Source organism: Diaphorina citri, unplaced genomic scaffold, assembly GCF_000475195.1.
Source record: "Diaphorina citri unplaced genomic scaffold, Diaci psyllid genome assembly version 1.1 scaffold295, whole genome shotgun sequence".
Taxonomy (NCBI): domain Eukaryota; kingdom Metazoa; phylum Arthropoda; class Insecta; order Hemiptera; family Psyllidae; genus Diaphorina; species Diaphorina citri.
Genome location: NW_007377731.1, coordinates 103,915 through 123,015, shown reverse-complemented (window position 1 = coordinate 123,015; position 19,101 = coordinate 103,915). Strand labels below are relative to the sequence as shown.

The following is a 19,101-nucleotide window of genomic DNA, read 5'->3' as shown; positions in this document are numbered from 1 at the left end:
CTCCCCCAGCCAGACTAAGCTGGTCTACTCCCTGTTTAACTTCCCGAAGCCAGGCTAAACTGGTCTACTACCTGTTTAACGTCCCCCAGCCAGACTAAGCTGGTGATCCCCCTTCATTTTTCTCCATTACTGTAGGCCAAACTCCTAAAATTTGGAGCATCCCCCGTACATCAATGTTTGGACTCTCGGGCCACCTCGACAAAGTCCTGAATACGGCCCTGGTCCATTCTAACTCACCCCTGAAATTCCTTGAACGCCTGAAACCCCCCTGAAAAACGCGCCTATAAAGCATACCGAACGCCTTCCCTCCACCATAACTCTATTGTTATGAGAAATACTAGTGAAAGTGTTGTTAGGGTGTAACCCCTGACTCCGTGGACGATATGCAACCTGCATAGCTCGCCGTCGTGTAAACTTGACTAGTTTAATCGATAATATCTACCTACATAACAGTAATAGTTATGATGGGGGAGACATAACAGTAGGTAATAGTTATGATGGGGGAGAGTTCTGATGTATTGGGGCATTAGAGGCTATAATGTTGCTTATTCACACTGCTCAACCAACCTCAGTGGTGTAGTGGTTAGCGCGGTGGACTTAGGATCTGGAGGCTGGTGGTTCGAGTCCAAGTCGAGTCATAAAATTGAGTGTAGTGCATTAAGCAGGGAATGACATTTGTGACAAGCATTTATGCTTAACACAATTAAAATTCCTTCCTTCCTTTCTTCCTTTTCTTCCGTCCTTCCTTTCTTCCTTCAGTACCTTCCTTCCTTTCTTCCGTCCTTCCTTCCTTCAGTCCCTTCCTTCCTTTCTTCCTTCCGTCCCAGGGCTGGTTTTGTCTCAGTTTTACGTCCTCCAGCGAGACCAACTTAATACCTACCTGTGAATGAAAAATTCATGTCGTACCGACCTACAAAAGCAACGTTGCGCGTGGTATAGTCATGCGGATGGGTGCCCATCTGGGCAAACGCGTGCTGCTGGCTTTTACTGACCCAAACTTGTGCTGTTGGCTTTCACTTGGACTGGGTGGCTTTAGGTAGGTAGGTAATCTGAGGAGGCGGACGGGTGGGGTCAAACTACCTAGTCAAATACAAAAACATTTGAACCACCTACTGCCTTTTTTAGTCCGTCCTTCATTATTACAATAGTAATAAAAAAAGGTATAAGGGACGGACTATTGTTGAGGACTCTAATCTTCTTCTTCTTTTTCTCCCAATTTTCCCGTGCAGTACAGAGGGGGTCGGCCTTTTTCGTCAGCCTCTCAATCAGCCCTAAGTATAGCACCTTACTTTGGTTTTGGCTTTGGGCTGACATTTGGTTTTGGCAACAAATTTTACGAGCGGATGCCCTTCACACTCAACCTTTGCTATATCTTTAGCAAGGGAAATTTCAAGCTGGTATATTCCCAGTTTTAACTTTTCCGAGTCAGACTATTTTGCGGACTCTAATACATAGTAAAAAAAGCCATTCCTTAGTAAAAAAAAAATAGTAAAAAAAATTCCTTATCGATGTGGAAATTCTGAAGGTAGTTTGGGGTGGCATAGTTCTGCTAACCACCCACCTCCACCCCAAGGGGGGGTCAGGCCACTACACCCCCCAGGGGTGGTCAGACCCCTTCATCCTAAGGTCACGCAAAATTACGTCGAAAAATGAAAATGATTTCGGATTTAAATCTTTTTCTAAATTTAAAAATGGAAAGCAAGAAAACGCAAATACCTACCCACTCGGGGTACTCTAATACTCCCACGTTGGGAAATATGTGGGTAATAAATGGGCTTCTGACATGCCAGTTTGCAAAAAGAATTGGGGGGCAAATAACAGAGCGAAAATGCCGTCCATTTTTAGAAAAAAAAGAACACTATCCGTTCAGGATGAAATACGCCCCGGGCGGGAATTGAACTCGCGACCTAGCTGTTACAAGCCAGACGAACTACCAATATTAAACTGCAGATGTCTATATGCTAATCAGAATTTTCCGGGTTCAACCCAGACGAGGTGTGGAATTTTATCCTCATTTAGGTATTTATTTGAGAAATTGACCACATAATACCCAAGGCCAGCCACTCACTATCAGGTAGACCTGACGACAGGCACACCTGATCAGGTCTACCTGATAGTGTGTGTGTGCTCATCACGTATCAGGTAGACCTGACAAGCGGACCTTTTAAGCTGCACCTGTCAGGTCTACCTGATAGTGTGTGTGATGCTCATCAGGTGTCAGGTATACCCGATCAGGTGTACCTGATAGTGGATGGTTGCCCTAATGGAGCTCCAAGGTCAAGGTGTTCTCCATTACGGATGAACGTCAGTTGGGTCCCATGACTTTTTTCTTAAAGTAGTCGACTACCAGTTGGGTCCTAGGGTTTTGAGGGTCCAACTGGTTTCTTCCCTCGTTTACGACCCGTTTGCGCGCTACCTAACCCGTGATGATAAAGACTAATAATGAGACTATACCGAGAAATTCGCTCTACACGCACCCTTCGCTTTGAATATAGCAGGAGGGGGGGAGGGGAAGGAGGAGACTGGGAGGGGGAGGAAACACGAGGAAGCTTTGGTCGATGAAGATACATGAACAACGCTTACTCCATTTTACAACATAAGGAGGCCCGAGGGTCCAAACAGGTTTTAAACCGATATGGTTTGTTCTTTTGGAACGACTGGCTTTTTGAGGTCAGGTGACGTGATATTCGTGTGGACAGTGGCTGTCCTGAACGAAATTACCTACAATGTTGTAGGATTTCTTCTTCTCATTATTATTATTATTTTTTTTTCTTTTTTTTTATAATTAAGCAAGGTCTATTGTCATAATTATGCATTGTACAACGTTAAACCCATAAAATACACGAGACCTTGTTTAGACTGCGGGGGTAAAGGGACTTTTCAGTCTCATTCGAGCAGGATAAACAAGGTATATTCTATTCTATTCTCCCCATGAGTTCACGTGCCGTGATCCGTGATGGCGTTTCTACCTTAGAGCTGAACTAAATTTGCCTATTTTCGCCACCCACACCCTACTCGCTTTTCGAGAGGTCAAACTATTTTGCGTCTGAGGTCAGGTCATTTAAGCACGAAACCTAATCCCTGATAACTAGACGGGTAGGTATAATACAGAGTGTTCGAAAAATATTGCAACCCCTGAATATTTTCTGGACGGCTAAAGATAAGTTGGAATTTGGGATAGTGTTACCTACCAGTGTTTTAAAATATTTCCATTTTTTTAAAGTACCTAGTCACCAAATTTTGACCGTAACCAGGGTCAACTTTGCACTTCCAATAGGTAACACTAATGCTCCATTGAAATTCAGACCCGAAAATTCAATTGGGATTTCCAATTCTGTCTCAGGGGGTGAACGTGGATTGTTTCTAAATTTCATTTCATTTCGAAATTTCACAGTAGGAAGAGGGAACAAGGGTGTTAAGGCCATTAAGGGTCAGATGGTGTGGACGAGATGGTCGATCGACGAGGTAAATTCGACTGTTAGTGTGGACACAGCTTAACGCATCGTCCGCGTCCCTATATTTAAGGCCCGCAGTCTAAGCAAGGTCTCATGTATTTGGTACAATATTTTCAAAAATAAATTACAATAGACCCTTGCTTAAATTAAAAAAAGAGAGAAATAGACAGGGTTAGCCTAGTGGTAACGCGCTTGCTTGCCATGCAGAAGGTTCCGTGCTCATCATCGACAAAAATCTTTACTCGTTTTCCATTGCAAATCAACGCCGTCACGCTACCATCCAATCCACATAGGCTGGCGTGAATAAAATTCTGATGAAAATGCCGAAAAACCATGAAAACTATTTCTTAGAGGTTGGATAGAGGGATCTGTAACAGCGGAAGTTTTATCGTCCCGAAAGCAAAAAGGGAGGAAGACAGGATAGGAGAAAGCCAGATGTTCTGTTTAGGATAAAGTTCTGCCCGGGCGGGAATCAAACCCGCAACATTGTTGCGCTTACAACGCCGTCACGCTACCATCCAATCCACATAGGCTGGCGTGAATAAAATTCTGATGAAAATGCCGAAAAACCATGAAAAGTTGAACACTAGTTCGAAGTATTGACGTTCGCGCGTCTCCCGGGACGCTTGATTTGCTTTAGAATGTTTACCATATTCCATTTTACTTTATTCTGGTCTAACCATGCTATTGTATTGTCATTTCAGAGGATATCCACGCTTATTTCGGCGAGTCCATAGCTCTCTACTTCCACTTTCTCAACTTCTACTCCTACTCGCTAGTAGTTCCCATGATATTAGGATTCTATCAGCTACTCGTATCACCAGAGATGTTTTTTCTGTTGGGATTTTGGTGATTTTGGCCGTAGTAAAGTTTGGCCGTAGTTCGGAAAGTGAAGTTCTACTTTTATTTTCTGTGGGACCGTAAAATACTTCCTAATGGGTAGGTACTTATTTATTCTGCCCAAATAGGACTGAAAAGAACCTCCTTTATCCCAGTAAAATGATCTGAAGAAGGTCTCGTATCAAGTTGACCCACAGAACTTATATATAATGACTGCTGAAACCCTCCAAGAGATTAAGGTCTCGTATCTTTGATGATAGAGAACGCCTCTGGATAGTGTTAGTCTCGCTCAGTGCAGGTTATACTCCAGTTAGACGCTCACGTAGGTACACCACTGAGGTTGGCTTACTACTAACTTCACTAGCGATATGACTGGAACAACTGAATGCAATTCAAAAGTTGTGCTGATTTATATTGCAATTTTTTTCATGACCATTGTTGTTTGCTTTTTTGATTAATTTACACCACAAGAGCACATTTTTCACCATTATTTATTTGTCTTTTATTTACTTTGCACATACAGGGTGTCCCAGAATTCATGCTTAAATTGTTTTTCTCGGAGCCTGTTTGAAATTTCGAAAAACAAAAAAAGCCCGTGACTTTTTGATTTTTAATGCGGATATTTTGGCAATATTGCCATTCGCGAAAAATTTCACGAAGTCCGCGAATCGGGTGCCAACTTTAGTTTTTTTAAATGAGAACCCCCATTTTTTTTATTATATATTCGTTTTTTATATTAAATTTTAAGTATAATCGACTACTCACTCGAATTTTTGCGGTTCGCGGTTTTCGCGGAATTCGCGATATTGCCAAAATATCCGCATTAAAAATCAAAAAGTTATCGTTTTTTTTTTTCGAAATTTCAAACAGGCTTCGAGAAAAACAATCTGGGACACCTGCATGCACCTACATTAGTAGTTTTGGCCAGATGATTTGTCACAATAAATGTTCAGTCTGAAATCTTGAAATCCGTGTCTTCCACACTAAACAGCTTCAACGTTATTTTTTTTGCGACCTTTTTGCGACATTTTAGAGGATTTAGGGACCGTATGATGTTTTTGAATGCGCCAATGCACTTTTTGGGTACTTTTACATCGGAATAGGACTCTATCTCGAAAAAAATTGTCATTTGGTTGAGCCCCATTTGAAATTTATTTACTGGCATCACAATAGTACTTAGTTATTTGTACATATTGTGTGAAATTGTTCCAGTAAAGAAGAGGTAATGTTTGTGAGGTTCAAAACAAGGCAATAAATAGGTAGGTACTTAGTAAATTAGGACATTTTTCATTACTCTTAATTTGAAATTTATTTACTGGCATCACAATAGTACTTAGTTATTTGTACATATTGTGTGAAATTGTTCCAGTAAAGAAGCGGTAGATAATGTTTGTGAGGTTCAAAACAAGGCAATAAATAGGTACTTAGTAGAAAAAAAAATATGGTGCATTGTGATACAGCTGAGATAATCTTATATTATGAAAACAATTAAGATCCATTCACTCATTCACATTAACAAGGCAATAAATAGGTAGGTATTAGTAAAAAAATATGGTGCATTGTGATACAGCTGAGATAATCTTATATTATGAAAACAATTAAGATCCATTCACTTTCACATTTCATATTCACACACTGATCGCTCTATCTCGAGAACCTTTTATGGTCTAGGTGTGCAATAAGACTATCTCTAGAACCACAACACCTAGAAAGCTGAAATTTGGTAGGAATATTCCTTTTATGGTCTAGGTGTGTAATAAGAAAGGATTTTGTGAAAATCTAAACCGATCCTGAGATATGATCAATTTTTGATCGCTAAAAAATTTTTACAAGTTCGGCCATGCCTTTTCTACAAGTTTGGCCATGCCTCGGGATGAACTAGCGGGATTCCGGAGCGAAGCGACGGAATTCAGCTAGTACTTCATGTTTTGATTGATTGAGCCAGTCTAGTTAGCTTGTTGTTATCGCGTCTGCCTTATAAGGGTTAGGCCGCGGGTTCGTTTCCCGCCAGGGGCGGATTTTGTCCTGAACGGATAATAAATAGTAGTAGCCTACTGCTGGAGTAAAGGGACTTTTCAGTCCTATGCGAGCAGTATAAATAAGCACTATTATTATTATTATTATCACGTCATGTGATCTCACGTGACGTGACAGTAGTGTGGCTTTCCTGGACAAGATTACCTACAATAGGTATTATAGAATTATGGGAAAACTTTGAACTACATCTTTCTGACTCCCCATGAGTTCACGTGATGGTAGTGTGTTTTTACCTTAAAACTCACGTAGCCAGCTTAGTTGGCTTGGAGGATAGCGCGTCTGCCTTGTAAGCACTAGGCCGCGGGTTCGAATTCCGCCTGGGGCGGATTTTATCCTGAACGGATAAGGTTCGTTCTCCGAACGGCTGGCTTTCTCCTATCCTGTCTTCCTTCTCTCTTCGCTTTCGGGACGATAAGACCTTAGCAGTTACAGTTCCCTCTATCAAGCCTATTGAAAAAAAAGCTCCCTTCCTTCGATTAAAAACATATGAGTAAAGCTCCCTCCTTCCTTTCTCCTGCCAAAGGAGTTCCTACACATCCTACCTAAATCCTATTTCCACAGACCTTTTTTCCAGGTAAATAAAGTTCCCTTGTATACAGGGTGTCTAAAATACAAGGTACCACATTTAAAGGGGTGATTTTTTTGAAGAGGTTTGACAGAGAGAACAGTAACTGCTAAGGTCTTATCGTCCCGTAAGCGAAGAGCGTCTTGACAAATACAAACCCGAGGTAGGTACCAAAAAACTTCAATCCAAAAAATCGCACCTTTATGTTTGGTACGATAACTTTTGAGACACCCTGTAAGTATAACCCTTTCCCCCTCCCCTCCCTAGTCTTAGCATAATATATCCTATTCTCATAGTCTTATACGTATCAACGGTAATTGAATAATCAATGAAACCGTATACCGGGTAGACTCACGCAGAAGTGCCTAACTGTGGGAGATTTATTATTTTTTCGTTGAGGTTTGATAGAGGGAACTGTAAATGCTTGGGTCTTATGGTCCCGAAAGCGAAGAGAGAAGGAAGACAGGATAGGAGAAAGCCAGTTAGAACGAACTTCATTTTATCTGGTTTAGGATAATTGAGGTTTTTACTTTCTATTACGACAGTAACAGTAGGTATATTTTTCGATGGAACTGTAATTATGGAGGTCCTAATATCGTCCCGAAATTGAAGAGTGAAGGAGGATAGGATATTTGTACCTACGTTAAAAATATATGAAAATACAAAAACAAAATTGCACAAAAAATATCAAAGTTTCAAGTGGGGCAATAGAGCAGTTGCGCTGACTCAGGTGATGTTTCAAAGTCAAAGAGCAGATATCCTATTCTCATAGTCTTATACGTATCAACGGTAATTGAATAATCAATGAAACCGTATACCGGGTAGACTCACGCAGAAGTGCCTAGCTGTGGGGGATTTATTATTTTTTCCTTGAGGTTTGATGGAGGGAACTGTAAATGCTAGGGTCTTATCGTCCCGAAAGCGAAGAGAGAAGGAAGACAGGATAGGAGAAAGCCGGTTAGAACGAACTTCATTTTATCTGGTTTAGGATAATTGAGGCTTTTTTCGATGGAACTGTAATTATGGAGGTCCTATCGTCCCGAAATTGAAGAGTGAAGGAGGATAGGATATTTAAACCTACAATAAAAATATATGAAAATACAAAAAACAAAATCGCACAAAAATATCAAAGTTTCAAGTGGGGCAATTGTACAAATTTAATGGGGAGCTTCCGTTAATTTCTCGGAACGGCTGGCTTTTTGCTATCCTGTCCTCCTTCTCTGTTCGATTTCGGGTCGACAAGACCTTGGCACTTACAGTTCCCTCTATCAAACACAAAAAAAACTTTAAGGGGGGGGGATAAAATTTGTCAACCACCCTGTAATTTGAACGTGTGTAAGTCCGCTGAAATATTGAAGCGGAGCTCGAAAACTGTCTATTCTCCTTCCTATGGCTTCTAAGTCAATTTTGGGACACTCAACAACAAAAAATTAAAGTTCATGGTCGGTCGAAGCGAGTTCTTAAGTTTTAACACGACAATTTTGCATTTCTTCTTTTTCTTCGCCTTTTCACGTGTATAGACGGGGTCGGCGTTTTTCGCCAGTCTCTCAATCAGCCCTAGCTAGTGTGATTGCTTTGGGCTGACATCTGGTTATACTAATTTTACGAGTGGATGCCCTTCGCACTCAACCTTTGGTATTTCTTTAGCAAGGGAAATTCAGATGATTTTGCATTTAATAAATGGAAATAGTTTTTGCTAGCAGCCTCCGTGGCCAAGTGGGTAGCATACTAGGTTTACACGCCAGAGGTCCCGGGTTAGATTCCCGGAGGGGTCAAAGTTTTTTCGGCTCTGTGTTTGGAGTTCGGACTGTACTCAGCCTCGTGAGGACAATTGAGTAGCTACTTTAATTAAGTAGCTACTCGTCGATTTGTGGACACAGCTTTAGAATCGGCCGTGTGGCTAAACGACATCCTTGAAAATGAAAACTAAAAATTCTTCCTTAGTTAAAAATAAACGAGAGTTTGTCTTTTTTTTTATTAAAAAAATTAATAACTATATATTTTTTTTTGAAAAATTATTTCTTTTTAACAAAAATTTAGGTAGAATATAGGTACAACTCTAAATAGATTTATAAATCAACATAATCGCAAGGAAAAATAAAGAGTATATCATATTGTTTGCAACACGAGAAGGTCCGAATTATCCTGGCGTTTATTTTCACACACGAATTACACGAAATGTTTTTTATGACGGATATCAGTACTTTTTGACGAGCGAGTGTTCGAATATTATCACAGGGTAAATCATCATAGCAGGGTTCATCTTAACTTTTATTTTACTTCATAAAATGAAGATTTTTTCAACCAACTGGCTAAGAACGTAAATTACGGCATTTTTTTTTTTTTTTTTTTGCACAACCAGAATAATTCAGACCTTTTACAAGTGCACCATAAGAAGAAAATAAAACTTGTGTTTTTCAGAAAAAAAAAAACAATAGAAAAATAATCAACTATTAAGATATTAATATTGTTATCTCGAGAAGTTAAAAAAAAAGGTTAGTAAATGAGAAAACGGATTGTTCAATCAATCTGTTTTTTCCTTAAAAAATAATTTCAAACATCTGACAAGCTAGCTGCCAGCCCAGGTAGCGTGGAGGGTATGGCACATGAATTTATGTTTATTTTTCCAATCATCAAAATAAAATCAAAAATGAACTAATAAAATAAGAACAATTGGAATTTTAATTCGATACGTTTCGTCGTGAAATAGTTGGATTAATTCCAGAGATTTAGATTTTTAATGAGGCAGTTTTTTTTTAGCGTTGTTTGGACTAATCGACGAGACGGTATTTAAACACATGATTATCCGTAAGGCATATTTTATGTGTCGTATATAATCATGGATGATGGAAGGAAAAAAATCTCGGATAAATATTAGAGAGGAGAAAAAAAAAACCGAAAAAAAATTTTTATAAAAAAAAAAAAAAAAAAAAAAAAAAAAAAAAAAAACCCGCCAATAATTATTTACTGTAGGTACCTATTATGTCCGGCGTTAAAATCAAAGTGTAAACTCGTTTTTTTTTTTTTTTTTCAACTTTTGGATTAAGCATTGCCTGAAAAATTTAGAGTTAAACTTAAATCGAGTTTCAACTTTAAACTCTGATTTTGGCTGACATTATAAAACATTTTTGTCAATATTTTCTTTAATTTTATTGCATAAGCAGGGACTGGTCAATGTTTGAAATTATTTTTTTATTCAGTAGAAAATGTAAAATGTCACATTTTTCTTTGTTATAATTTCACAAAAATGAAACACAAATGTAACATTTATATTAATTTTTTTGATTAAGTACTTAGAAAGAGAAAATTCAAGAAGAATTTTCGAGGGATTGTTTTCGGGAATAATAAAAAAATAATAAGGGGTGAACAAAAGCTGTGGTAATTGGGTAGGCTATATGTATTATGTTTATGTAGTAAGATTTTGTTTATGTAGGCTCCTTTTGAGAGCATTTTCCTTTTGAGGGAGGGGAAAAATTGTCCCTCACAATCTGAAATTTCAAAAATTTCCATTTATGACACATTCAATATGTTCTTTCGCAGAATGTGGTATGCAAGACTTGAAAAAAGAATAAAACACTTTCCTTCCTACAAGAGAGGGATGAGGGAATCAAGGAAAGTTAAAATCAAACAAATTTCAACAGAACAAAAATCGATATACGAAAAAAGAAGGGTCATTTAATTTCTGAATTTTCACACGTGATCATAAAATTATAATTAAATAAAAAAGAAACAAATAACAATGCAAAATTAACAATAAATTAGTTAAAATTAAAAAAAAAGTTCCTACTCATATTAATAATATAAAAATTAAAACAATAATTTTTTGTGGAATAATTCTTCAAGAAATTATACAGAGTGTGTGGTGAACAAACCTTCAAACACGTTGCGTTGGCCGTGGATCTTGCGCGCGTTGATTTCGTTGAAGAGGGTCATGAGGACGAACGTGTTGAATATGATAGTGAAGTGTTGTGTGGGGAGACTGCCATACTCTGCCCCGCGGCCCGTGGGGATATCCAGCAACTTGTCACCGAAGAACAGAATGCCGAAGATGATGACCAGCTGGTAGATGGCTTGCCCGATAATATTTTTCATCATGGTCTTGGATATCAACGCCTTAGTACGACCATAGGGTTTCCGCAGGAGGAGGTCCGGTGTAGGCATCTCGGTAGCCAAAGCCAGACTGGCTAACGTGTCCATGATCAGATTTACCCACAACATCTGTACAGCCTTGAGCGGACTGTCCTGCACAGCGCATGCGCCGATGAAAGCGACAATCACAGCCACCACGTTAACCGTCAGTTGAAACTGCAGAAACTTGGAGATGCTGTCGTACACGTTACGTCCCCACATGACGGCTTTCACAATGCTACTAAAGTTATCATCGGTCAGGATAATATCAGACGCTTCCTTCGCCACATCTGTTCCAGTGATACCCATGGCGAATCCAACGTCTGCTTTCTTCAGTGCAGGACCGTCATTGGTTCCGTCTCCCGTGACAGCCACCACTTCCCGTCCGGCACTGATCTTGCTGTCGATCATACCCTTCACCAACGTATACTTGTCACTAGGCGAGGAGCGTGCCAGGACACGGAGTCGTGGCCACACCTTGTCTAATAAGTTCTGCTGCACCTCACCATTGTTATCTCGGACGCGTCGATTAAACTCTTTGCCTTCCAAGATCAGATAGTCTTCTCCTGGCTTCACAATGCCACACTTGGTAGCGATGGAGCGGGCAGTGTTGATGTTATCTCCCGTCACCATACGGATCGTAATGCCAGCACGCTGACACTTCTTTATTGCTTCGGGTACTTCGGGTCGCACGGGATCTTCAATCCCAATAACACACAGACAGGTCAAGTGACTCACAATGTTACTCTCATCGTCCCAGTTTGGATCTCCCTCGATGTGCACCTGATTGATTTCCGCTTTGTCCGTGACGAAGTCCTTGTAAGCAATGCTGATTGTACGCAGTCCATCACACGCCATGGGTTCGATTACATTCCTCACGAGACGCCCTTGCATATCCTTGGTGAATTTCTCCAAATGACCATTACGTCCGTAGATGTACGAGCATTTCTTGAGAATAATCTCACTGGCGCCCTTCGTATACACACGGTACCCGTTCTTCTTAGGGATGACAGTACTCATGCTCTTACGCACCGAGTTGAATGTGTACACACGAGTGAATACTTCCTCAGGGAGATCATCCCGTACGGTCTGATAGTTCTTACCAATAGCAACAACAAACCCGAGCAGCGCGCACTCCGTCTTGTTTCCAACCTGTTTGGGCAACTCGTTGGCGTTCTCCGGAGCCATGATCTTCGACGTGTAGCCACTGTTCACCGAAATGCCCTCGACTATCTTGCTGGCAATGTCTTCCGGAATATCCTCGTACTTGGGGATGTTCTTGTATTGGACCTCGCAGACGTAGGCCTGTACAGCCGTCATGCGGTTGGTGGTCAGTGTGCCCGTCTTGTCTGAACAGATAGCCGTGGCGTTACCCATGGTCTCACAGGCGTCCAAGTGACGTACCAGATTGTTGTCCTTCATCATCTTCTTCACCGAATAGGCCAGGGACAGGGTGACGGCCAGTGGGAGTCCCTCCGGGACGGCAACCACAAGAACGGTCACACCCACAATGAAGAAGCGGACAAACTCTCGGAAGTAGATGGCTTTCCATTCTTCGTCTTCGATAACGAACTTCTTGACGCAATATTGTGAGATGAGAATGACGACTGTGAGAATGGCAATGGTGGAGCCTGCGTATCCAATCTGAATGGCCAACTTGGTGAGCTTGGCTTGCAGAACACTCTTCTTCTCATCATGTTTCTCCGCCACTTCCACCGGCTTCATGTCGATAGCCTCAATGGCGCTCTCCTCATCTCTTTTCTTCTTTGCAGAACACTCTTCTTCTCATCATGTTTCTCCGCCACTTCCACCGGCTTCATGTCGATAGCCTCAATGGCGCTCTCCTCATCTCTCTTCTTCTTCTTCGCAGAACACTCTTCTTCTCATCATGTTTCTCCGCCACTTCCACCGGCTTCATGTCGATAGCCTCAATGGCGCTCTCCTCATCTCTCTTTTTCTTCTTCTTGTCTTTCTTCTCCTGCTTCACCTCCTCCTCGTCCGTCGCGCCCAGCAAGGTGAAGATGATGCCTGCCTGTGAGTTCACGCCCACAGCGGTGACCACCATCTTGCCACTGCCCTCCATGACGTGAGTCCCGGAGAGCACCATCGGGTCAAACAGTTCTCCCTTCTTCACATGATCACTCTCGCCGGTCAAACTACTCTCGTCGATTTTCAGATCGTTGCTCTGAATGAGAATCCCGTCCGCGGGGAGCAAGTCTCCGTATTTGATCTGACAGATATCCCCGACCACAATGTCGCCAACGAATATCTGCTTGAGTTCGTTCTGTCGAATGACGGCAAACTTGTGCTCACCTTCGATCTGGCTCTGAAGCTCAGATCGTTGCTCTGAATGAGAATCCCGTCCGCGGGGAGCAAGTCTCCGTATTTGATCTGACAGATATCCCCGACCACAATGTCGCCGACGAATATCTGCTTGAGTTCGTTCTGTCGAATGACGGCAAACTTGTGCTCACCTTCGATCTGGTTCTGAAGGCCTCGGAATTGCTTCTCCTTGGAGTAATCATTGAACGCCGTGACGAGCACTACGACTATAACAGACACCAGGATGGCAGCTCCTTCAATCCACTCGTACTTGGTCTCTTCATTGTCGTGTTCTGATTCGCCACCGGGGTGGTAGAAAGAGAGACCTAACGACACTAGGGCGGCGATCTCCAAGATAATCAATGTCACGTCTTGCAGCGCCTCCCAGACGAGCTGTAGGAAAGTCTTCGACGGTTTGGGAGGGATGATGTTCGACCCGAAAACTTCCCGAAGATTTAAAACTTTTTATCTTACCCCAACATTTAATTTGATTTGATTTCCCCTCCCCACAATCTCTGCTCCTTTTCCTCTTCTTTTATGTTATTTTTGGCAATTTACAAATTAGAGAGGAGTAGATGGTGTAGTATTTAGTCTTCCCAGAGCTACATAAATTCTCATTGGTTTAGGTAGGTATAATGTTTATCTATAGATTTAAAACTTTTTATCTTACCCCAACATTTAATTTGATTTGATTTCCCCTCCCCACAATCTCTGCTCCTTTTCCTCTTCTTTTATATTATTATTGGCAATTTACAAATTAGAGAGGAGTAGATGGTGTAGTACTTTAGTCTTCCCTGAGCTACATAAATTCTCATTGGTTTAGGTATATAATGTTTATCTATATCCAATTGGATTACTTATTTTTTCAATTGTTATTGTTATTATAACTCAGACTCATCTCAAACCTATTGAGTTTCAATTATTACACCTCACTGGTTTCAAGTTATCAGAAACACAAAGGTTTATTTTAACGAAAATGATTCACCTTTCCAGCAACAGCAGAAAAATATAGTTAGGTACCTAATTAATTAACATAATAAATAAATACCTAATTATAATTATTCCTAAATACCCAATAATCGTGATAAAGGAGAACTTACTGCAGTACCTACTTAATTTATAGCAAAATTTCCTGCTTGTCTTTCCTTATTTTTAACACAGTATTTATTATGGTTAAAACATTATTGTTTATCATCATATTGCACAATTAGTGCTTGTCTTTTGTCATGTTCAAAAAAATCATCATTATTAAATAAAATATAAATAAGTAGAAGTGTGCAAAAATTTGTAGAATGCTATCAACAACTCACTCAAAATGAACCCTGCCACATGAATTAAGTAATAACTTCTTGGCAATTGTTGTTGTCAATAACTACCTACTGACAAGGAAAATTTTGTTTCGTAAAATTTTATGTAACAGCCTAGTTAGCTCGGGGGGTAGCTTGCCTGCCTTGTAGGCCCTAGGTTAAAGGTTTGATTCCCAGAGGGGGTGAAAAAAAAAAAAAATCGCTCTGTTCCTGGACCAGGAATTACCGTGAGATTCTTCCTAGGTAACTTTAAAATGAGAGATGAGAGACGGATCAAAATTCTTCTCTGCTCTGGTTTCTGGTTTTCAGTTGGAATTTTACCTTGTGTGTGCGTTCATAAACTGGTTACTTTTGAAATCCGTCCCGTTTTTTTTTCTCGGTTTAAAAAAAAACGCGATCTTTTTACAGGGGGTGAAATTAGTAAGGGTTATTCTTGGCTGGCTTTCTCCTAGAGAAATGGAGGACACCATTTCTCTCTCTCTCTCTTTTTTTTTTTGAAGAGTTTTGACAGAGGGAACTCTAACTGCTATGGTCTTATCGTCTTTTTACGTGATTTTGGAATTTATTTACCCATTTAGGTAGGTAATTTCTAAGATCTATACCTACGTTTTTTGAGTATCTACTTTTTACGTGATTTTTGGATTTATTTACCTATATTTATTTCCTAATAAAACTACGTTTTGTAGGTAGGTAGGTAGGTAGGTATTATTTTTTTTTCTTAATTTCCTTTTGGGATGAGCTATTCGGCAAAGTTACAATAATTTATATTTTGGTTTGTGTTTTTGTGCTTTTTCCCTCACCTACGTGATTTGCATCCTTAGAAATTTACGAATTTTTCGGAGTTCATTTTAATTTGGAGTACCAACGTGTTAGCTACCAACATGATTTTTTCCTCTAGAAATGTGTGAAATTGAAAAGAAAAAATAAGTAGGTACCTAGCTACCAACTTTCCTGGGTGGGGTTTAGGCATTTAGGGACCTACTAGGAAGGTAGATTTTTTTATTTAAATATAGTGGAGATGTTGTTTTTCATTCGCTTTTTTTATTTTATTAGTGGAGATGTCATTTTTCCTTCGTTTTTTATTTCATTAATGGAGATGTCATTTTCCCTCCGTTCCTCATAAGGAATCATCTGAATGTAGGTAATTACGAAAAGGCAGCCGTTCCGAGAACGCACATTATCCGTTCATGTGCTCAGGATAAAATCCTCCCCGGGCGGGAATCGAACGGTCCCATAGCATTCCAAGAACCTACCTTTCCGAGAGTGAAGGCTGTCTACGACCGCCGGCGAAAAGTATAGTCTATTCTCCTTCCTATGGCTTCTAAGTCAATTTTGGGACACTCAACAACAAAAAATTAAAGTTCATGGTCGGTCGAAGCGAGTTCTCAAGTTTTAACACGATGATTTTGCATTTCTTCTTCTTTTTCTTCGCCTTTTCACGTGTACAGACGGGGTCGGCGTTTTTCGTCAGTCTCTCAATCAGCCCTAGCTAGAGTGATTGCTTTGGGCTGACATCTGGTTTTACATTTTCACAAAAATTGTTTTTGTTTGAAAGGATAAATATTTTATATGTCAATTTAAATGAGTGATTTTGTTTTACTTAAAACGTAAAACTTTGTCAAGAAGAAGAAACTATGGGTCCATTAGTATGAGAGTATTTTTCCTGATGATTGTTTCATTGTAAAATTCCTATTGTTAGAAGAGTTCTAGAAGAAGAAGAAACTATGGGTCCATTAGTATGAGAGTATTTTTCCTGATGATTGTTTCATTGTAAAATTCCTATTGTTAGAAGAGTTAGTGTTTTAGGTTATTCCAAGTAGGAGGTACTGTGAATGAGTACCCCCCATATGTAGTCTATTAGAAATCGTTTTATCCTTCAAAGGATCATTCAACTTACAGCATGTACAAGTACAAGAATCGGAAAGTTGTTTTTCAAATTTGTTAGACGAGATATATGTATTTACAGTTGAGGTTCAAACGCGAGTGTGTTTTGTCAGAATTTATAAGAGAAACGAAAACGCATTTTAAACAAGCAAAGGCTGTCGCATAAGCGCCACAAAGGGGTTCCGCCTTCGACGGAATGTTGTCATGTTACGCGAGACGGCGAGCGGTCGACAAGTCGACCAAGCAATCAACTAGCTAGTCTGGTGGTTGTTGTAGTGCTCGGGAATGTTGTCATGTTACGCGAGACGGCGAGCGGTCGACAAGTCGACCAAGCAATCAACTAGCTAGTCTGGTGGTTGTTGTAGTGCTCATTGGGGGTTTTGATCGGGTCTTCGTCGATGTAGGTGATATCACTCAGAGGTCTCTGATTACCCAGTTGGCTGCGCGCGGATCGCAGACTCTGCGCGGAACGCCGTTCCTCTAGATCCTCCAGGTTGGATTTAAAGGCGCGTATTACTCTCAGTTGCGTTTGCAGCCGCGTCAACCCCCTCAGCCACAGGATGTGTGCCGCACGCTGCTGCCGGGTGTTCATTGCGGCTTCCGACTCGGGTTGGCCGCGGCCCCAGGAAAAAATCTTAGGCAGTCTCTTGGTGGGCACGGTGGTGACAATCTGCTGCCAGACGAGTGTTCCGACGCCGAAGAACAAACACCAACCCCACTGCTCCAGGGTTAGCGAATGCGTGGCGAACGCAATACCACCGTACTGAACGATGATGACCTGCGACACCATGGTGATCACCCAGATAGAGTAGAAGATCGGGTTGGTGAACAAACCTTCAAACACGTTGCGTTGGCCGTGGATCTTGCGCGCGTTGATTTCGTTGAAGAGGGTCATGAGGACGAACGTGTTGAAGGCCAAAACCCGCGCCGACATACGGCCGAGTGTTGAACGTGCTACGACGAGATAGAAAAATAAGGCATTTGAACGTGTCGGTACATTACGCAATCTGATTGTTTGATTTCAAAAAGTTCCAAAATTTTTAGCCAATTAGGTTGCTGAAACCGAGTTTAAACTCATTTTGTGGCCCCCGGCCTTAAATAAACTGAACTTTATGTAGAATTTAGCTAATTTTATTTTTTACTTACTCAAATTCAGAATCCAATCAGGAGGCACTGAGTGTACGATTTAACTCTCTCGGGATCTAGGAAGCGGATTTTCTTCGGTCAATTTTCATTGGACATAGCTTTGAAGGCGCACAAATCTGGAAATGAAGAAAAGAACATCAACTGTAGAAGAGTAGAAAAAAGCTAAAAAAAAAGAAAAGAAGAAGAAGGAGAAGAAGGAGAAGAAGAAGAAAAAGAAGAAGAAGAAGAAGAAGAAAAAGAAGAAGAAGAAGGAAGAAGAAGAAAAAGAAGAAGAAGAAGAAGAAGAAGAAGAAGAAGAAGAAGAAGAAGAAGAAAAAAAAAATAGCAAAGGTTGAGTGCGAAGGGCATCCACTCGTAAAATTTGAAGCCAACACCAAATGTCAGCCCAAAGCAATCACCCTAGTTAGGACTGATTGAGAGGCTGACGAAAAACGCCGACTCCGTCTGTACACGGGAAAAGGCGAAGAAAAAGAGAAAGTAGAAATAAGCTGACTAAGTCATAAATAGCCCACCTCTGTGGCTGAGTGGTCAAGAGCACTGACTCTCAACCTGGAGGTGCTGGGTTCGAATCAAAGTCAGGGCAGAAATTTTTAAACTTGACTTTTCCGCTCTTGGATAGGCGTGTGGATGTATAGGAATGTGCCTTGAAGAAATGCAAAAGTGGCTGCAAGGTATTTTTTTCGTTCGTTCGTTCTCAGAACGGCTTACTTTTTCCCATTTTGTTCCCGTTCCCTCTTGGATTTCGGGACGATAAGACCGCTGTTGTTACAGTTCCCTCTATTCTACATTACTTTCCCTATTATAAGATAAGGAAAGTAAAAAAAAGTGAGAAAAATCGTACAGTGTAAACTAGGTTTAAGGTGCATCAGTAATGAAATGAGACTAATGAGCTACTCACTACCTAATGACGTAGGTGGTGATAGTTAAGATGTAAATTAAGCCATCCTAAAACTGTTCAGCTATGAGAAGTACTTACTTATACAATGTAAACAAAGATCCCACCATGTAGGGTAAGTGTACCATTTATTCGCCCACCTAAAAAACGTACCATTTATTGGGCCACCTGCCCACATTTATTTTTCTAATTTTTGTTTTTATGACTACAATGTTTGAATAGCACTGGTTCGATAGCAATCTTTAAGCCCTTTCTTTTGATGAAAAAGTTTGTCCAGTTCAGACTTATGTGGCGTATGGTACAGTTGGGCCAATATATGGTACGTTTTTTAGGTGGGCAAATAAATGGTACACTTACCCTATGTAAGAGTAGAGGGGTATTAGGTACGCTGAATTCCCAAGGTCTCTCAGTAGCTAGATACTCATTAGGGTTATACAGGGTAGGTACTAGTTAAAAAAAAAAAAAAAAAAAAAAAAAATTTTCGGGGGAAAAACCCACCGCCTTCCTTTTTCTTTTTAAAGG

The 19,101-nt window shown here is 40.5% G+C and overlaps 1 protein-coding gene and 1 pseudogene across 1 annotated transcript; both read right to left on the bottom strand.

Moving 5' to 3' along the window:
• Positions 1-10,743: 10,743 nt before the first annotated feature.
• LOC103507193 (plasma membrane calcium-transporting ATPase 1-like) lies at positions 10,744-15,228 on the bottom strand. The gene is made up of 5 exons (XM_026822119.1): positions 15,225-15,228; positions 13,363-13,808; positions 12,987-13,201; positions 12,818-12,891; positions 10,744-12,722 (listed from the first exon to the last, which is right to left on the bottom strand). Exons 1-5 carry the CDS (start codon positions 15,226-15,228, stop codon positions 10,744-10,746), a joined length of 2,718 nt encoding a protein of 905 aa, XP_026677920.1.
• A 1,151-nt stretch (positions 15,229-16,379) lies between these two features.
• LOC103507181 lies at positions 16,380-17,446 on the bottom strand (annotated as a pseudogene).
• Between the last annotated feature and the right edge of the window lie 1,655 nt (positions 17,447-19,101).

Excerpts from the sequence above, each read along its gene's own strand:
- LOC103507193 (XM_026822119.1), bottom strand. Across the intron at positions 12,892-12,986 it reads CAGGAGAAGAAAGACAAGAA|GAAGAAGAAGAAGAGAGATG; the intron begins GAAGAAAAAGAG and ends AGAGTGTTCTGC. Across the intron at positions 12,723-12,817 it reads GGTGGAAGTGGCGGAGAAAC|ATGATGAGAAGAAGAGTGTT; the intron begins ATGATGAGAAGA and ends TGGCGGAGAAAC.